Genomic DNA, 21,475 nt, shown 5'->3' on the forward strand with positions numbered 1-21,475 from the left:
AAAATAACAGTGTTGAAAATATATTGATTCACATTTCACTAAATCGTAATGTTGGGTTATTTCTCAGAGTTTCTATTAAAATACTTTGACATGTATAATGGATTATGTTGTAAATGATGAATACCACATAAATTAGTTTTTATCAGTATCACTAAAACAAGTTACTTACATTATAATATTCCTATGCCTCTTAAATATAGGAACTCAAATATCATCATCTTATATCACATGTGGTATAAAACTGAAATATTTTTCATGTTCAAATGTGGTATCTGTTATTACAGTAAGCAAGGGCATCATAAACTTTCAGATTGAACTCAAAAACCGAATTTTTTCTATTCATTTGGGTTTATATTTTTGCAACTTTCATTTTTGCAAGTGTGGTTCACAAACAAGCAGTACCTGGGACTTTGTTATAAATGAGACTCTGGCCCACTGCAGACCCAGTAAATCAAATTCTACATTTTAATTTTAATGAGCTCTCCAGGTAATTCATTTGCACATTAAAGTTTGAGAACACTGATCTGGATAATGTGATCCATTGACCTTTGAAATCTCTAAATTAAATCTGTATTAACCTTGTTTACACAAAGAAGTCCAGAAGTTTGAATAATATTTTGATCAACAATGGACCACATAGACGATGGTGGTCCCATAAGATTATAATGGAGCATATACAGAAACCTCATATAAGGCATTTGATATTGGCATAGCAGATCAAATAGGAGAAATGTTTTATATTCATTAGCTAGGACATTTGGTGTTCTATCTGAAAAATATATGTATAAATAAAAATATACATAGCATCTAGGTTTGGATAAGTACACTCTATGATGGTCACACAGTGATGAAATTGTCTAATGCATTTTTCAGTACATATTCCCATTATTTAAGTGAGTCATAACTGTATAGTATTAAATAATATAATTTAAAATAGTGGGTTTTTTTTTTAGGAGAAAAGGCATATAAATTTATTTGATCATAGTTTTACATGACACAAGAGCCTTCAGAATGAAGACCCAAAGATACAGGAGAAACTGCCCATTTCTGTGCTTAGATTTAACACAATATGGATAGCTAAAATAGCTAGCATTTTATTATTATTATTGGAATCAGAGTCACACTTTGTTGCCCAGGCTGCAGTGCAATGGTGTGATCTCGGCTCACTGCAAACTCCACCGCCCAAGTTCAAGTGATTCTCCTGCCGCAGTCTCCCAAGTTGCTGGGATTACAGGCATGTGCCAGCATTCCTGGCTAATTTTTGTATTTTTAGTAGACGCAAGGTTTCTCCATGTTGGCCAGGCTGGTCTTGAACTCCTGATCTCAGGTGATCCACCTGCTTCGGCCTCCCAAAGTGCTGGGATTACAGGTGTGAGCCACCATGCCCAACCAAAATAGCTAGCATTTTGTAAGGGTTTATGTAACAAATATGAGCAGAGCAAAAGCAACTTTTCAATTACCTTAGGTGATCAAACCAGAAAATGGAATTCAAGAGTACTTGGTCAGTCTCTGGCACCATGTATAGCATCTACCTAGTTCTTAGGAACTATGACTGCAGCACACTCAGTAACTTTTTTTTGAGACTGGATCTTGCTCTGTTGCCCAGGCTGGAGTGCACAGACACAATCATGGCTCACTGCAGCCTTGACTTCTGGGGCTTACGCGATCTTCCCACCTCAGCCTCCTGAGTAGCTGGGACTACAGGCATGTACCACCACACCCGGCTAATTTTTTTCTGTTCTTTGTAGAGATGGAGTCTAACTATGTTGCCTAGGCTGGTCTCAAACTCCTGGGCTCAAGCAGTCCACCCACCTTGGCCTCCCAAGGTGCTGGGATTATTGGTGTGAGCAACCATGCCTGGCCTCAGTAACTTTTAACAATGTCTTTTACCTCAACCTACTATTGTTAAGGGCCCTGAGAATCAATTATTCCACAAATGATTATCAGGAGCCAGTTATATGCCCTGAATCTGTCAGGGCTTATAACATACATACTAATGGCCATGATGGGTAGGTAAAAAACCTTGGCATAGTGAATGTCACCGTAAAAGAATTGATAATAGTTTAACTACAGTGACCCATATTATTGGGACAAGAGGTTGATATGAAATGACTGCATTCTGTGATTCTGCTAGAGATCAGAGTTTGAGATGTCTCCAGAATTGTAACTATGCATTTTCTAAGTGTAAGTGTCAGTGCGATCCAGGTCTCACAGCCTCCTACCTCTGCGACCCATTCTCAGACAGAAGGATGGACACATTTTGCCTTTGTATCATACTAGTCCTAGATGAGCTATAAATCTTAAAAGAGATAGTAAAAGGCCAGGTGCAGTGGCTCATGCCTGTAATCCCAGCACTTTGGGAGGCTGAGGCAGGTGGATCACCTGAGGTCAGGAGTTCAAGACCATCCTGGCCAACATGGTGAAATCCTGTCTCTACTAAAAATACAAAAATTAGCCAAGTGTGGTGGCGGGCACCTGTAATCCCAGCTACCCAGGAGACTGAGGCAGGGGCAATGCTTGAACCTGGGAGGCATAGGTTGCAGTGAGCTGAGATCATGCCGTTGCACTCCAACCTGGGTGACAAGAGCAAGACTCCATCTCAAAAAAAAAAGGTAGTGAGAAAAATTGGAGATGCCTTTTATCCTCTTTATATCATCATTTCCTTAAAGTAAAAAGATATAATATTTGAAGTAATCACTAATCAAAGCAAACTAAATACTTGATTAAATTCCTTCCTTTTTGTGACTTTTTATTATTTAATTTCAAACTTACAAAAAACTGCAAGAAATAGAAAATTCCTGTTTACCAATTTCATGCAGATTCCACAGTTAATATTTTACATTGTTTATCATTCTCAGCAGATATACATTTATATATACACATACATACATTTTTTCTGAACTATTTGAGAGTAAGCTGTGGACATGATGTTTATAATTATTTTAAAGCCACTTTAGATTATTTATTTATTCTTCACATTACACCAGAGGCTGAATCTCACATCAGTTTTGAGTATCAGATTGGAAGTCCTTTCTTGAAAAATTTGAGTCGGTTTGTAATTGTTGTCTCAAGTGCAGGAAAGTCAACTTTCCTTTGAATTTCTTTAGAAGTGTAAGTAATGCTGTCACAGCCGGTAGAAAAATTCGTTAAAAGAAACCAGCCATTTTATTTATTGTTACCTTGTAACACCCTTACTGTCTCTGTGGCGGAGGGAGAAGCCTTTGCTCTTTTTTTTTTTTTTTTTTTTTTAATATGTAATTTAGAAGAGAGAAACAGGAGAAGGAGAAAGAAACAGTTAACTCTCACACTGAGTGAGAGAATCCAGAAAGGTGGAATCCAGGAGAGGAAAGCAGCTTCCACATTGAGTAGAAGGGAATAGAGAGAGATGAAGTTTAGGAGGGAAGACAGGCTTCCACGAAGGGAGTGTTCATGGAAGGGGACTCCAGAGGGAAAATCCAGGAGAGAGAAAGATGGCTTCCATGAAGGGAGTGTTCGTGGAAGGGGATCCAAACATGGAGTCCCGCCTTTGCTCTTTTGCTTGCCACATGCACAGAGGTAAAGGACACAATTTTATGGATCTTTGTTTAGAGGTCATGCTAAGGTAGCTAAAAGTAGGACTACCTCTATGACTTATAATACTGTACTTCCAGAGTGTGAAAATTGCAGCTGGTATTCCAGGTTACCTCTGGTACCTAAAATAATGAAAATGCTCTGGAACAACAGGTAAAGTGATTGGCAGAATAAGCTTTTTTTCATTGTTCAAGTTCATAATTAAGCCTCAATAGTAATTATGAGAGAATGAAGGAACCTTTTGGTTAGATTAAAATAATGGTTTTATTCAAAACCAAAGCGATTTCTTTTTGGCTACTGAACCTCCTTTTTGTTTTTCTTTGTTTTTTTTTTTTAAAAAATGTAACAGCAGTACTATTTGGTAAATTTCACAGTCTGTGTTCTAAATAATGTTCTCACAATCTGAATCAGTATCTTTCTAAAGTGATTCCATTAAGACCAGAGACAGGCTAATTAAGGAACACTTTACCATTCAGAGTGTTCTTTGCTGGATCATCCAAAATCCAAACCTCAGTGTCATGTGGTATTTCCATGTGACAGACTTGTACATCTACCCCCGAATCTAAAAATAAAAGTTGAAATTATTTTTTTTTAATTATCCTTTGCTATACTCAGACCTAGGCTGGCAGTACTGGCATCACCTGAGAGCTTGGTGGAAATGCAGAATCTCAGATCCCATCTTAGATGTACTGAGTCAGAACCCGCATTTTAACAAGCTCCCCCAGGTGATTGTGTATGCATTCAGATTTAAGAGGCATTAATATACTTATTTGAGAAATCAACATCATTATTCTTGAGGGAAATGGTCAGGCTTTTGTTAAAATTTTTTCCAAACATGCTCTTCTTCACATCCTGAAAACCAACTCTTCTGTGCAGGGGTTCCTTTGTGTGTTACCTAAGTAGGCATGAACTGGTGTTTTGTCCAAGGACAAGAATGAACAAATTAGATAGGCTAGTGGGAATTTGCTCTTTTCCTCCTTTTCTCTATAATGGAAGAGAAAATTTTTGGCTTTTTTTTTTCAGATGCAGGGATGTGTTAGAATAATTTCTCCTTTCTTGGAAGGTAATTAATACTGCAGTGGATAAACTAAAACAAAATAGCAGATTTTCAGAGATTTCAAGGGAGCTTCTGGGATGATTTGAGCTTCTACAGTCCATAAAGATTCTATGAATACCATCATGCAAAATAGACTTTTTGCTGACTTATTCCTTGCCTCTTCTTCCACTGTCCACAAAGACATTTAAAAATTTAAAAATATTATATATGTATGTTAAAAATTCAAACAATAGGGCCAGGTGTGGTGGCTCATGCCTATAATCCCAGCATTTTGGGAGGCCAAAGTGGACGGATCACAAGGTCAAGAGATGGAGACCATCCTGGCCAACATATTGAAACTCCATCTCTACTAAAAATACAAAAATTGGCTGGGTGTGGTGGCGCACACCTGTAGTCCCAGCTACTTGGGAAGCAGAGGCAGGAGAATCGCTTGAACCCAGGAGGCGGAGGTTGCAGTGAGCCAAGATTGCACCACTGCACTCCAGCCTCGTGACAGAGCGAGACTCCATCACACACACACAAAATTCAAACAATATAGAAGTATAGTTAGAGGAAATTGATTCATCTGTCTATGATTGTATTCCTGCCTTAACCTTATTCTCCAGAAGTAGCCACTGTTAATAGTTTGGTATGTAACCCCCAGCCTTTCTTATGCATGTTCTCATCTATGCATACACTAAAATTAAAAATAGATATGTCAGCACACTGCAATGCTGTTTTTGCAAATTGCTTTTTGTTCCACTTAATATATTGTGAATTGCTTTGATGCCAGTAGGCCAATTATCAACATGATGGTAAAATTTCATTATAAAAATAAGAACTATCCATTAACAAACTACTCTCTCTCTCTGAGATTGGGAGTAGAGTTAATGGCTAGAAGAAACAAAGTTTTATTTATTCAGGTAACTCAGATTTTCCTAGAATGGGATGGGAAGTATTGAAATTGGAAGTCAAAAAAAAAAAAAAAAAAAAAAAGAAAAAAGAAATTGGAAGTCACTGCAGAAGAAAGTATAGAGATAATGCTAAGGGATGGTAGGAAGTTGCTGGTTTTAAACGAATAGATTATCAGTGCCTGGAGGTATGGATTATGATGCAAGACAAGGATGCTTTTGAAGAATGTTCAATACTGCATATGAAAAGAATCTTTTCCTTTCCACCAGACATGAATGAGCCGTTGGTAGTAATAGCTCAGCCTTCATCAGAAACGCTGCTTTTGACTTCAACTAATGAATTTTATGCTAAAGGGATGACACCAGTTCAAGACAAGGAGGAAGCAAAGACTTCATCTAAATGTTACATACAAGTCACTGGCATGACTTGCGCTTCTTGTGTAGCAAACATTGAACGGAATTTAAGGCGAGAAGAAGGTGAGATACTCTTGAAGCTTGTTATTTTATCTGCTAGTTTGGGAACTCCATCTTTTTTGTTCTTTTACATGTTTGGTAAGTATGTTTATGATTCTTGGTAAGGCCTCATAAAGATTTTCAGTAATGTGTGGGCCAACCCTGATGTCCTGGAAGCCAGTTTTTGTTAGTGTTTTGTTCCCTTAGATAAAGTTTCTATCTTGTTTACCTCATGATCATATTTGTATATGTGTGAAATTTGTAAAAAGATGCAGAAGGAAATATACAGGATTACTATTTTTTATGGATCTTGGTTGTGTTAGAGTTTAAGGAACATAAATTTTCTTCTAAAGCTATGCCTAAAACTGACAATTATAATACCTAAGAGTTTCATTATTACTATACCCAGACCAAGCACCAGACCAAAAACAAGTTTGTTTAGAATTATATTGTTCTCTTTGCTTCTGGTAAAAATGTTCACAAATTACTTAATATTGTATACAAGTATTAATTTTAAGTTGCAAAATCTTAGAAAATCTGTGCCATAGTTTTTAAAATTCAGTTACACTCAGATGTTTTAGCTTATTAATTTGTACTCATATTTATAGACTTCCCAGTATAGCACAGTAGATTTGTTAACCATGAAGATATGTGATGATGGCCAGGCTCAGTGACTCACACCTGTAATCCCAGCACTTTGGGAGGCCAAGAAAGACAGATTGCCTGAGGTCAAGAGTTCAAGACCAGCCTGGCCTACCTGGTGAAACCCTATCTCTACTAAAAATACAAAAATTAGCTGGTCTTGGAGGCGCATGCTTAGAATCCCAGCTACTCGAGAGACTGAGGCAGCAGAGTTGCTTGAACCCGGGAGGTGGAAGTTGCAGTGAGCTGAGATTGTGCTAGCCACTGCACTCTAGCCTGTGCAACAGGACAAGACTCTATCCCCAAAAAAAAAGATATGTGATGAAGTTTCATGAGATCAAAGTCATAGATTTGGTACTTAGGCTGCCCTAGCCCTAGGTGTCTTAATGATGCATATGATTAGTCACAGATCTGAATAATGAAGTATGGACTAGTGTGTAAACTTATCCCCACCATTAAGAAAATCACTCAAAATGTATGTAGTAATCACATCACCTCATATATTAATATTAAGGGCAGAACATCGTTATAACAAAATGTGTGGTATTCAGAGCCATCTTCAGTTCAATATTATCTTGTCTGCATTCTATGATTTCTGCTTCAGTTTAGCCTCCATGATTTCTAACTGGAATGTACTCAAGGCTAAAGCTTCTATTATTCTTTTTTAGATTAATTAAAAAAAGAAAAGGAGGGAGGTTGCCAAGCAAATGAAAGCAAAAAGAAGCATTCAAGGTTTCTATTTAATTTAAGAACCAACTATTTTTGGGCAATTCAGAAATAGCTATTTTCATGAGACAAGCAATGTCTATGCCAAATACAATTTTTTTAAAGTCTGTTAAGCTGATTCTTCCAATTACTTCCATATTATCCCCTTTCCATCCACTTAACCAGTTAGAAATAACTTTAGCCTAGCTGGGGTCATTACATTCACTCTCTTTTAGCTAAGTAGTGTTGGTCTTCTCTCAATTTAGGCTGCAATATACATATATATATATATATTTTATAATAATATGTATCTATAAATATATATTAATATAATATATAAATATATAAAATATATATGTAATATATATTTTGAGACCAGTCTCACTCTGTTGCCCAGGCTGGGGTGCAGTGGTACCATTTCGGCTCACTGCAACCTCTGCCTCCTGGGTTCAAGTGATTTTCCTGCCTTAGCCTCCTGAGTAGCTGCAACTAAAGGCATGTGCCATCATGCCTGGCTAATTTTTGTATTTTTAGTAGAAACAGAGTTTCACCATGTTGACCAGGCTGGTCTTGAACTCCTGACCTCAAGTGATTCACCCACCTGGGCCCCCCAAAGTGCTGGGATTATAGGAATGAGCCACCACACCTGGCCCTATATTATATTTTTAAAAAATAAATAGAGTTCTTATTGTAGTTTGAAGAGTTTTAAAAACTATATGTAATTTACATAAGTATTTAACTTATGTTTTTGACATTTGAGAAATTAAATTTTTCCTTCTATTTCTGTTTGTGCATAGATCACATTCAGCTGAAGCAAAAATATTTTTTCCTACTTTCTGTATACCTTTTCTATATTACTGACACTTTCCTATGAACTGATCACTTGAATTGTTTGATAGCAACAAAGCCCAAAATGTAAGCACTTTATGTAGAAAAATTAGATTATATTAGATATTTTGGTTTTTTTCACTGTGTATATGTTTATTTTTTAAATTTTTACTTTTTGTTAGTATATAGTAGGTATATATATTTATAGGGCACATGAGATGTTTTGATACAAACATGCAATGCATAATAATCACATCATGGAAAGGGGGATCCATCCTTTCAAGCATTTATCCTTTGTGTTATAAACAATTCAATTATACTCTGTTATGTTTAAATGTACGATTAAATTATAATTGACTATAGTCACACTGTTGTGCTATGACATACTAGGTCTTATTCATTCATTCTTTTTCTTTGTACCCATTAACCATCTCTACTTCCTTTTGCACCCCCCCCACTATCTTGTTTACTGATTTAAAGCTATTAAATTAATATTTAATCATTTTTTCTTTTTAATCAAACCCCAGACTTGATCTATGGTTTATTGATCTCCATTCCCTATCAGATAGCCATCAAATGCCATAGATTCCTGGAAAGAGCTTCTATTTTTGCTCTGTAGAATTAATTTTCTTCCTGACAACGATAGCAATTGCTGGCCTAGAGAAGAAGAATAGTTGTTAAAAAAGGTTTGCAGTAGTGAACAGCATGAATGCCATAAAATGAACTCTTTTTTTTTTTTTTTGGTTAACAAGTTGCGTGGGACTTCTTTTCTAGTAATAAGAGCTTTTTAGATTACTGTGTGCCAGACACTAAAACCTGATAATTTAAATAAATGACTATTATTTGATAACATTATAACATTATATGTTGGTATATTATTGGATTCTTTCCTGCAATTATGATTTCCTAAGTGCATGAGTTCCTTTCTCTATTTTTTTTTTTTTTTTTTTTTTTTTTGAGACAGGATCCTACTCTGCCACACATGGTGCATTGCAGTGGCATAAACACAGCTTACTGCAGCCTCGACCTCCCAGGCTCAAGCAATCTTCCTACCTCAGCCTCCTGAATAGCTGAGACCACAGGCATATACCACCATGCCCAGCTAATTTTTGAAATTTTTTGTAGAGACAGGGTTTTGCCATATTGCCCAGGCTGGTGTCGAACTCCTGGACTCAAGTGATCCGCCCTCCTTGGCCTCCCAAAGTGCTAGGATTGCAGGCATGAACTATCATGCCCAGCCAAGTCCCTTTCTCTAGTACTGTGTCTTATTAGCTTCTAAGATACAGTCTCAAACAAGTGCAAGAGTCTTTATTTTTTAGAAGATACATATTTAAGTATTTATACATGAAATGATGTGATATCTGGGACTTGCTTCAGTGTAATCTGGGTAGAGGGCAGTGAGTGGAGGGTGTAGGAATATATATGAAATAAGATTAGCCTAGTATTATGAAGCAAGGTGATAGGTACATAAAGTTTATTATCTTCTTATACACACACATACATATATAATTGAAAATTTCCATTATAAGAAGTTTAAGAAAAATGAGACTCTTTTACAATAGTTGTAATTATTTGGGGTCAAGACTGGTATAAAAGTTAAATAATAAATTTCTCCAGATCCACTTTAATCCTTTCATACTTGAGAAATGCTAAAAGGTAATTATAATATTACTCTTTTTATAAAGAATGTTATCTGTATTATATTTCTTATCAATGCTTTTAGGAATATATTCCATACTTGTGGCTCTGATGGCTGGCAAGGCAGAAGTAAGGTATAATCCTACTGTTATACAACCGCCAATGATAGCAGAGTTCATCCGAGAGCTTGGATTTGGAGCCACTGTGATAGAAAATGCTGATGAAGGAGATGGTGTTCTAGAACTTGTTGTAAGTAAGAGTTTTTGTGTGATTAATAAAATTTCTAGAAAAAAACTTGGTAAGGGTTCAGAGAAGAGTTGTGAAGATAATTAAAGGTGGGAAAAATAAGATATGATGAAATGAAAATTCCTTGAAATTTTCCAGTTTCAAGGAAACTGGAAAATGGAAGGATAAGGTATGATTTAATAGTAGTCTTCAAGCATGGAATGTAAAAAGATGATTGTCATATCTCTATTAACCAAAAAAGAATTGAGTTTGAATGAACAAATAAAAATTAACTTTTAAAATGTAGTATGATTCCTATTTGGTAGCATGTAATTAAATAAATTCCAGATGCATTAATGACTCAAATTTTATAAAGTCACAAAACCAGGTGTAAGGCATATTGATTTAAAGTGATCACTTTCTTCAACCCAGCAAATCAGCTGCTAGGATTCTTTCCTATGGAAATATCATATAGGACTGGGCATGGTGGCTCACACCTGTAATCCCAGCACTTTGGGAGGCTGAGTCGGGTGGACTCACTTGAGGCCAGGAGTTTGAGACTAGCCTGGCCAACATGGTGAAACCCCATCTCTATGAAAAATACAAAAATTAGCCAGGCATGATGGTGTGCACATGTAGTCCTAGCTACTCAAGAGGCGGAAGCACGAGAATCACTTAAACCCTGGAGACGGAGGTTGTAGTGAGCCGAGATCACACTACTGCACTCCAGACTGGGTGACAGAATGAGACTTCATGTGGAAAAAACAAACAACAAAAAAGAAATATGCACACCAGGGCTTGTAGGGGGTGGTGGGGGAATTGGAGAGGGCTAACGTTAGGAGAAATACCTAATGTAGATGACGGGGGGATGGATGCAGCAAACCACCATGGCACGTGTATACTTATGTAACAAACCTGGATGTTCTGCACATGTACCTAAGAACTTAAAGTATAATTAAAAGAAGAAATATGAGCATACATGAGATTATATTTATTATATAATTTTAAGAGCAAAAATTGAGAGCCAATCTATATTAAATGTCCTTTGATAGGGAATGTTTAGATAAATTATGTATAGGCATTATAGAATACAGTACGGCTGTTAAAAAGAGTAAAATAGATCAATAGTAACTGACAAAGATTTCAAGGACATATTATTTACTTAAGCAAAACAAGTTGTAGTGTAATACTTATGGTATAATCCAAAACTACATGTGTGTGTACTTATATAATATATATGTGTATAAACACCTAGAGAAAGGACTAGTGTATACACATGATTAACAGTGTTATCTCAGAAAGAGAGTGGGATTGAGAGAGAAGAGCAAAGAGAAACTTCCGTCTTTTCAAATTGTTTGAAATTTTTACAGCTAGAATGTATTTAAGTTTTATTTGTATAATTTAGAAAAGTAAAACAAAAAATTAATCTTGTACCAAAATAAATCCCAGTTTAAGCAAAAATTTGAATGTAGGCTGGGTGTGGTGGATCATGCTTATAATCTCAGCATTTTGGGAGGCCGAGGTGGGAGGATCACTTGAGCACAGAAGGTCAAGACCAGTCTGGGCAGCAAGTGAAACCTCGCCTCTACAAAAAGTAAAAATTTAGGCTGGCTCACAGTGGCTTATGCCTGTAATCCCAGCACTTTGGGAAGCTGAGGTGGATGGATCACCTGAGGTCAGGAGTTCAAGATCAGCCTGGCCAAAACATAGTGAAACCCTGTTTCTACTAAAAATACAAAAATTAGCTGGGCGTGGTGGTATGTGCCTGTAATCCCAGCTACTTGGGAGGCTGAGGCATGAGAATCATTTGAATATGGGAGGCAGAGGTTGCAATGAGCCAAGATCATGCCACTGCACTCCAGGCTGGGTGACAGAGTGAGACTCCATCTCAAAAAATAAAAATAAGAATGAAAAATTTAAAAAGTAAAAATTTAGCCAGATGTGGTGGCATGCACCTGTAGTCCCAGCTACTCGGGAGGCTGCGGTGGGAGAATCACTTGAGCCTGGGAGGTTGAGGTTGCAGTGAACTGTGTTCATGCCATTGCACTCCAGCCTGGGTGACAGAGCAATGCCTTGTCCCCGCTTCCACCTAAATTGAATGCAAATAATGAAACCGTGAAATTACTACAATAAATATTTGTACCAATTTTTTCAATATTATGAAACTTTCAGACATACAGAAAATTCAGAAAAATTGTACATTAGATACCCTCTATATACCAGCTAGATTCTACGATTAATATTTTGCTATATTTGCTTCATCATACATCAATCCATCAATTCATCACTGAAATAATTTTAGACTCACAAGAAAGTGCAAAAATGGTACAGAAAATTTTCATGTAGCCTTCATCTAGCTTTTGCCAATGATAACATCTAATTCATCATTTTAAAAAACAATATTGGAGTAGGAAGCATTTTTCTAAAATGTGATACAAAACCAATAAAAGAAAAGATTAATAGATTGATGAATTCAGACACCTAACCATTTCTTCTTGGGAGAAAAACACCAAATAGAAAGTCAAAAGGCAATTAAAATAATTGTAATTCATATCATAGATGAAGGTTAATTTTCTTAATATATAAAGAACTTTTATGCATCAATAAGACAAGAGTCAGCAACCCCAAATTTCTTTTCAATGATAAAGGATATGAACTGTCAGTTCACAGAAAAGCAAAAACAATACCTCTTAAACATGAAGAGATATTCAACTTCATTTGTAATGAGTGAAGCAAATTAAAATGGCACTGAAATACCATTTTCACCTATTGGATTGGTAAAATTAACAATTTTGTTAACACGATGTTTCCGATCTCTCTTATGTTCCTGGTGGAGTGTACGTTAATACAGGCTGCCAACAAGAATTTGGCAATATCTGTGAAAGTTGAAATAGCTCATAGTCTTTGCCCCAGGAGTTCTACTTGTAGGAATTTATCCAACAAACATGTTTGCTTATGTATGAAATGACATGTATGCGGAGATGTTCATTATAGTATTATTTACAATAGCAAAAGATGGGGAAAAACGAAATTTCAGTCATTAGGGACTAAATAAAGTTTGATATATCTGTATCATGGGATGCTGAGTAGCTGTTAAAAAGAATGAGTAGGCTTATTTTATTTTATTTTTTTTTAGATGGAGTTTTGCTCTGTCGCCTAGACTGGAGTGCAGTGGTGCGATCTCGGCTCACTGTAACCTCCGCCTCTTGGGTTCAAAAGATTCTCCTGCCTCAGCTTCCTGAGTAGCTGGGATTACAGGCATGTGCCACCATGCCTGGTTAATTTTGTATTTTTAGTAGTGATGGAGTTTCTCCATGTTGGTCAGGCTGGTCTCGAACCCCTGACCTCAGGTGATCTGCCTGCCTTGGCCTCACAAAGTGCTGGAATTACAGGCATGAGCCACCGTGTCTGGCCTTGGGAAACTTTTTTTTTTTGAGTCGGAGTTTCGCTCTTGTTACCCAGGCTGGAGTGCAATGGCGCGATCTCGGCTCACCGCAACCTCTGCCTCCTGGGTTCAGGCAATTCTCCTGCCTCAGCCTCCTGAGTAGCTGGGATTACAGGCATGCGCCACCATGCCCAGCTGATTTTTTGTATTTTTAGTAGAGACGGGGTTTCACCATGTTGACCAGGATGGTCTCGATCTCTTGACCTCGTGATCCACCCGCCTCGGCCTCCCAAAGCGCTGGGATTACAGGTGTGAGCCACCGCGCCCGGCTGGGAAACTTTTAATGAGATCCTCTTCTATCTGGGACTATATATTTGTTCAATGTGATATAAAAATGGCATTCTAATGATCATATATAAAGCATACTAGCAATGCAATTAAGTCTTGTGTGGCAATCCCATGAGTCTTTTTAGTTAAAAGTGGTAACTCAGGCCGGATGCAGAGTGGCTCACGCCTATAATCCCAACATTGTGGGAGACCGAGGTGGGTGTATCACTTGAGGTCAGGAGTTTGAGACCAGCCTGGCCAACATGGTGAAACCCAGTCTCTACATAAAAGACAAAAAATTAGCCAGGTGTGGTGAAACATGCCTATAATCCCAGCTACTTGAGAGGCTGAAGCAGGAGAATCACTTGAACCTGGGAGGCAGGTGTTGCAGCGAGCCAAGATCACACCACTGCATTGCAGCCTGGGTGACAGAGCAATACTCTGTCTCAAAAAAAAAGTGATAACTCATGTTTAATGGTGGAAAAAGTATATTCCTGAATAACAAATTCTTTGTCTTTAACAGGTGAGAGGAATGACGTGTGCCTCCTGCGTACATAAAATAGAGTCTACTCTCACTAAACACAGAGGGGTCTTATACTGCTCTGTGGCCCTGGCAACCAACAAAGCACATATTAAATATGACCCTGAAATTATTGGTCCCAGAGATATTATCCATACAATTGAAGTAAGTGCCAAGAATTTATGTTTCTGTGTTCTTACCTATTTAATCAGCACTCCGGTGAATAATTTCTGGTTTGCATCAGATAGAGGCAATGAAAAAAAAATCAAACTCCTTTGAATACTTCAAACAAGATCTGTCTCAAAATTTACTGTAAATGTGTCTGTGTTTTTTTTTTTTTTGGTCTTTTTCAGGAAAAGTTAGGCAAAAGTACATTTACACTATTAATCAGGAACAAACTTAAGTTAGAACCACAAAACACTTAAAATATTTAGAAAATGGATATAAAGTTTAATTTGTTATAAATGAGATTCATATAGTTACTAAGAAAGTGAAACATCTGCTTGATGGTCTTTTGTTTGTTAGGTCAAAAGGAAAGACCTATTTTTAAGTTAAAGTAAGAAATTTAAAAGACCAAACCCAGCTGGACATAGTGGCTCATGTCTATAATCTCAGCATTTTGGGAGGCCTAGGCGGCAGAATCACTTGAGGCCAGGAGTTCAAGACTATCCTGGCCAACAGAGCAAGACCCTATCTCTGCAACAAAAATTAAAATAATTGGCCAGGTCTGGTGACATGCACCCATACTATTAGCCACTTGAGAGGCAGAAGTGGGAGGATTGCTTAAGCCCAGGAGTTCAAGGTTACCATGAGAGAGACCCTGTCTCTAAAACAAACACACACAACCCTTTCTTTGTGACAGATTCATCCTGTGTTCTTCAATAAATCTTAAGTGGTAATACATGTGAATGTATTTTAAAAGTTTCAGTATGTTATAGACTTGGCATTCAAGTGATTTAAAGCATTTTAATAGTTCAGTTAAGATCCTATTAGTATAGATGACATTACCATTACCATTTTTGTGAAACTAGTGTTACTGAGTACCTACTATGTGCCAGTTATCAAGATTGCAAAGCTTCAACCTTAATTCCCACAGCAGTGTGGTTATATTCATTTTGGAGGTGAGGAAACTCAGGTTAAGAGAAGTTACTTATCCAAAGTCGCATAGCTAGTAACTGTCATAACTGGGATTTGAGCGTAAGTACTCTGACTCTGAAGCTCATGCTTGCTCTATTCACTGTGCTGCACTGCTAACAAATGTAAAATGGCAATATTTCCCCTAGCAGTTGGAAGTATAATGTGTAGTACTATCTATGGTCAGATAAGTCTTGCTTAGGGGTAGTTTATTTTTTTATACTTTGTTTTATTGGGGTAAAGGATTTTTGTTCATGTTCTTTTTCTGAGAAAACAAAAGTAAATACTACACATGTAAGGCCTTGAATAATATATTTAGTATGGTGCTTTTTTTCTTTTTTTTTTTGAGATGAAGTCTCACTCTGTTGCCTGGGCTGGAGTGCAGTGGCGCAATCTCGGCTCACTGCAACCTCCACCCCTGGGTTCAAGCAATTCTCTTGCCTCAGCCTCCTGAGTAGCTAGGATTACAGGCGCCTGCCACTATGCCCAGCTAATTTTGTGTATTTTTAGTAGAGATGGAGTTTCACCATGTTGGCTGGTCTCGAACTCCTAACCTTGTGATTCACCCACCTCAGCCTCCCAAAGTGCTGGGATTACAGGCATGAGCTACTGTGCCCGGCCTGGTGCAAGCTTTTATGGCCTATTAATGAGAACATCTACTGAAGACGGTTGTACTTGAGTTAAACTGTTACATATAGGTTAGATATTAACTAGAATTAGGGAAATATTCATTTCTTTGATGAAAGATTAGAAACAAAGATAATCAAGAGCAGGAAGCACATCTTCATCTTTGTATTCTCCAGAGTGACTTGCCCTCAGTAATTGAAGTGTCCTTAATGACAATACCATGGCTTAGAATTTCTCTACATAATATTTATATATTCAGTGAAATAACTTTTTTCTCATGAATTTCCTTAGAGCTTAGGCTTTGAAGCTTCTTTGGTCAAGAAGGATCGGTCAGCAAGTCACCTAGATCATAAACGAGAAATAAGACAGTAAGTACTTTTGGAGTGTCATTAAAAAACAGATTTTGACTCCTTGTTACAAATGTAACATCCTTTTTGCATGTCAGTTTTTATAAAATCATCCTTATACTGGATGAAATGGTCATAATGTATATTTCTCTATAGTATATAGAATCTTTATCCATTAGCTATTGATGAACATGATTTTTCTTTTCTTATTTTTTCCATATAAGATGGAGACGGTCTTTTCTTGTGAGTCTGTTTTTTTGTATTCCTGTAATGGGGCTGATGATATATATGATGGTTATGGACCACCACTTTGCAACTCTTCACCATAATCAAAACATGAGTAAAGAAGAAATGATCAACTTTCATTCTTCTATGTTCTTGGAGCGCCAGATTCTGCCAGGATTGTCCATTATGAATTTGCTGTCCTTTTTATTGTGTGTACCTGTACAGGCAAGTGAATTGTTAGCAAATATATTTGTTAATAATGAAAAATAAGCAAAATTTGGCAGGCAAGGTTTGTTTTCAACTGCAAAATAGATGTTAGCCAGAAGTTTGATTATTTTATGCCATATGCTTTACAAAAATAATCTTCAACTAAGTAGTTATTTAAGTATATAATAGATGCCATTTAACCCCTAAGAAAGAGTTTAAGTTTTCTGGATTTGGTATTTATATCTGCTACTATATATAACTTTCTTTTATTTTTTAAATTTTTTTTTTTTTTTTTTTTTTTTTTTTTTAGAGATGGGGTTTAGCTCTGTCACTCAGGCCGGAATACAGTGGTATATGCACAGCTCACTGCAGTCTTGAACTCCTGGGCTCAAGCAGTTCTTCTGCTTCAGCCTTCTGTGTAGCTGGGACTTCCAGGTGCTAGCCATTGCACCCGGCTCAATGACTTTATTCTTGTTATTTCTTCCTGGCACTTTAGTTCATTACTTTCTGTATGTTTTAAGCTCTTTTTTCAAGATAAACTTTTACTGTGGAATAGAACGCTTTTATCAAATAAATTTTATCTAATCTTTATAAAAGGCAATAATGATTTTTTAAAAATCTTAGTTTCTCTGTTTTAATGAAATAAGCTTTCCAGTTATATTTACCAATACAGACAGCCAACGGATTTGATAGCTTGTGATACACCACTTAGTTTGACTTTTGGAAAGATGGTTGAGTTTTATACAAAAAATCCTTGAAGAAAATGTGATTCCTTCCCTAGTTCTTGTTTTTGCTAGCCTCGAAAAGAAAAATCTGCTGGGTCTGATGGCTCGTCCCTGTAATCTCAATTACTTGGGAGGCCAAGGCAGGAGGATTGCTTGAGGCCAGGAGTTTGAGACAAGCCTGGGCAACATAGCAAGACTGTCTCTTAAAAAAAAAAAGAAGAAATATCTGATTTTCTTTGTCTTATGGAATATCCATTGGATCATAGATGATAGCCCCCAAAGGCTTGTGCAGCTATTTGAATACCTCCTTCTACATGTACATCTATTGAAATATAAACACTATTGTTTTGGTTTAATGTCCCTTTAGTGTTTATGGATTAACTAAAAGCCAAAGAAAGAGAATATTGATACTTTAAGTTATTGAGATATATATCTGAATTTCAGCGTTTTAAAAAATTCAATGATTATCATTTCTATATTGCAGTTTTTCGGAGGCTGGTACTTCTACATTCAGGCTTATAAAGCACTGAAGCACAAGACAGCAAATATGGACGTACTGATTGTGCTGGCAACCACCATTGCATTTGCTTACTCTTTGGTTATTCTTCTAGTTGCAATGTATGAGAGAGCCAAAGTGAACCCTATTACTTTCTTTGACACACCTCCTATGCTATTTGTGTTTATTGCACTAGGCCGATGGCTGGAACATATAGCAAAGGTAAAGTAAGAAAGGATGACATTTGTTAAAATGTTGGGTGGATAAATGACCGTAATATTTTTTAGGCCAGTCATTGGAAATACATGTTGTTGTGTAGTTAACCATTTATTGAAAGAAATATTTTAATTTTGGCAATATTTTAAGTTAAATATCCATTTGGAAGATTTACCAAATACGGAATTAATACTGTAGATAGTATAATATGTCTGTTTATTATAAGAGAGAGAGACAAATGAGAAGTACTTTTCACTTACTTACTTATATCACATCATTAATTGAAAAATTGACATGACCACATGGTTTAAAATAATGTTAGAAAAAAATTCACCCATATTCCCTTGCTATAATGTAAATCATTTTCTAATTCCATTTGACGTACCTTTCTATTTAACAGAGTTGCAAATATAGTATGCATACTACTTTGTATGCTTAACATTATCAAGTTTTTCACCATTTTTATAGTCTAGATAATTATCTAATATTTTCTGACTAAGTCTGTCAAGTCAGTTTGCTCTAATTTACTAAACTGTTCAGGTTTTGTTTACCATTAATTGTTTCTAATTTTTTATTTTTAGATAATCCTGCATCAGACATATTCATGTCCAATAGTTTGTCATTTCCATTGAGCTAATGTCTTAGAAGACATTACAAAGGATGTGGTTAGTGGGTTAAAGGGCATAAATATTTCTCTGGTGCATGCTACAAGTTGTAACAGTTTTTGCCAGCAAGGGTATGTCAGTGAAGTATTTTTACTACAACTTCAACAGCATCACATCCCCTCCAAATTCTTGCTAAGTTAATAGACATTAAATGGTATTACAGGGTTATTTTAGTTTATATTTCTTCCATTAATGGTGGGGATAAACATTTTTTCATCATCATATATTTATATTTCCTTTTGAATGATTTGGCTATACATGCCCTTTGCCTGTGTGTTTATTGGGTTCGTCATGTTTTTCTTATTAATTTATATAATTTCTTCATAAATTATACCTAATAATACCTTTTTTTTTGAGACAGAGTCTCACTCTCTCACCAGGCTAGGGTTCAGTGGCACAGTCTCGGCTCACTGCAACCTCTGCCTCAGCCTCCCGAGTAGCTGGGACTACAGGCATATTCCACCATGCCTGGCTAATTTTTTTTTTTTTTTTAAGTAGAGATGGGGATGTTGGCCAGGCTGGTCTCAAATTCCTGGCCTCAGGTGATCTGCCTGCCTTGGCCTCCCAAAGTGCTGGGATTACAGACGTCAGCCACTGTACCTGGCCCTCCTAATAATACTTTAAAAAATATTTTGTGCACTTTTAGGCCGGATACAGTGGCTCACACCTGTAACCCCAGCACTTTGGGAGGCCGAGGTGAGTGGATCACAAGGTCAGGAGTTCAAGACCAGCCTGGCCAACATGGCAAAACCCTGTCTCTACTAAAAATACAAAAATTAGCTGGGTGTGGTGGCACGTGCCTGTAATTCCAGCTACTCAGGAGGCTGAGGCAGGAGAATTGCTGGAACCTGGGAGTTGGAGGTTGCAGTGAGCCAAGATCGTGCCACAGCACTCAAGCCTGGGTAACAGAGTGAGATTCTGTCTCAAAAAATAAAATAAAGTATTTTGTGTACTTTATCTTTTTGAAGTGAAACATTTTCTAGTTTGAACAAATTAATATTCCTAAAGCTGTCTTTTGGGTAAATGCTAAAGATTGTATTTTTATTTTCGTTAAGACCTGAACTTTTTCTTCCTTAGCATTTTCAATGTGTTTGTTTTAATTTATAGGGCAAAACATCAGAGGCTCTTGCAAAACTAATTTCACTACAAGCTACAGAAGCAACTATTGTAACTCTTGATTCTGATAAAATCCTCCTGAGGTATTTATCTTCCCTCTTCCTCTTTTTTTTAACTTAAGAAAAATTTCAAATATACACAGAAGTAGAAAAAGGACTATCATGAATTCACGTAATCTATCTCCCAGAGATAGATTATGTTCATGATAGTGGGCTGGGGCCACTATCTTCATCTCACAAAAATTACATTTTGCCATACTTCATCTATCTATTTTTATCTTTCTTTCTTGTTTGTAGTATTAAACCAAATTTCAGTCATATTGTTTTACTGCTAACTATTCTGTATTATCTCTAAAGAAGGACGTATTCTTATATAACTATACTACCATATTGTACCTAACAAAATGAACATTAATTCCCTAATGTCACATAAGACCCAATTTTCATATTCACATTTCTCCTGTTATCTCCAAAATGTTTTAAGTCTCTTTACCCGAAATAGAATTCAAACAAGATCTGTGCATCATCACATTTGACTATCATATGGCTTATGTTCTTTTAATCTAAAACAGCTCCTCCCTTCTTTCTTCTCACTCTCCTTCCTTCCCTCCTCCCCCAAGAACAATTGACTTGTTGAAAAAATAGCCATCAGTTGTTCGGTAGAATATCCCACAATCTGAATTTGTATCTTTGCTTCCTTGTGGTTTCATTTAACTTGTTCTGTAGCTCCTGTGTTACTTGTCAGTTGGAAGATAAAGCTAAAGACTTGATTAGATTTCATTCTTTTGTTTTTCTCATTTTTATACTCATAAAATTGTTTAGACAAATCTAAATACATTTTTAGTTAAATGAAACCCATTACATTATTTTTTTTAAATTTCACTTTTTAATTTAATGACTGTCCAAAAAAATATTTAGAGTGCCTAGTTTGTGCCAGCTACTATGCTGTTCATTAACAGTAAGCAAAACTGACATAGTAGTTCCTACCTTAAATGTTGGTTCTAGCTTCCATTATTAGTAATTATGGAGCCACAAGCTTGACGTGAACTAAAAAAAAAGCTTGCATGGAGAGGTCAGGGTAGGAAGCATATTATCATGATGCTTTTTATGTTAACTTATATCCAGTGAAGAACAAGTGGATGTGGAACTTGTACAGCGTGGAGACATCATTAAAGTGGTTCCAGGAGGCAAATTTCCAGTGGATGGTCGTGTTATTGAAGGACATTCTATGGTAGATGAGTCCCTCATCACAGGTATGTTCTTTCAAAGGATCATGACCAAAATATCAAGAAAAATAGGGATGAAAGGTGAAGCACTTTTGTAGAAGCTATGAATAAGTAAATTATGAACAAAGAGAAAAAGTCATTTTAAGACTACATTAAATCAGTTTTCTCAGATTTACTTTGTGGTTTTAGTTATGCTGTTAGTCCGTTTTCACACTGCTATAAAGAAATACCTGAAACTGGGTAATTTATTTA

The 21,475-nt window shown here is 36.5% G+C and overlaps 1 protein-coding gene across 6 annotated transcripts in view; it reads left to right on the forward strand.

Moving 5' to 3' along the window:
• ATP7A (ATPase copper transporting alpha) overlaps positions 1-21,475 on the forward strand; it is a 154,963-nt gene that overhangs the window by 89,022 nt on the left and 44,466 nt on the right. For all 6 annotated transcript variants that reach the window (XM_032251352.1, XM_032251349.1, XM_032251350.1 and 3 more), the window contains 8 exons: positions 5,788-5,994; positions 9,869-10,032; positions 14,244-14,405; positions 16,293-16,369; positions 16,573-16,798; positions 17,990-18,223; positions 19,990-20,081; positions 21,123-21,250. In XM_032251352.1, the coding sequence (XP_032107243.1) occupies positions 5,788-5,994; positions 9,869-10,032; positions 14,244-14,405; positions 16,293-16,369; positions 16,573-16,798; positions 17,990-18,223; positions 19,990-20,081; positions 21,123-21,250 (1,290 nt within the window). The remainder of the gene's footprint in view (positions 1-5,787; positions 5,995-9,868; positions 10,033-14,243; positions 14,406-16,292; positions 16,370-16,572; positions 16,799-17,989; positions 18,224-19,989; positions 20,082-21,122; positions 21,251-21,475) is intronic.

This window comes from Sapajus apella, unplaced genomic scaffold (assembly GCF_009761245.1).
Source record: "Sapajus apella isolate SASKATOON/1434 unplaced genomic scaffold, GSC_monkey_1.0 scaffold75, whole genome shotgun sequence".
Classification (NCBI taxonomy): domain Eukaryota; kingdom Metazoa; phylum Chordata; class Mammalia; order Primates; family Cebidae; genus Sapajus; species Sapajus apella.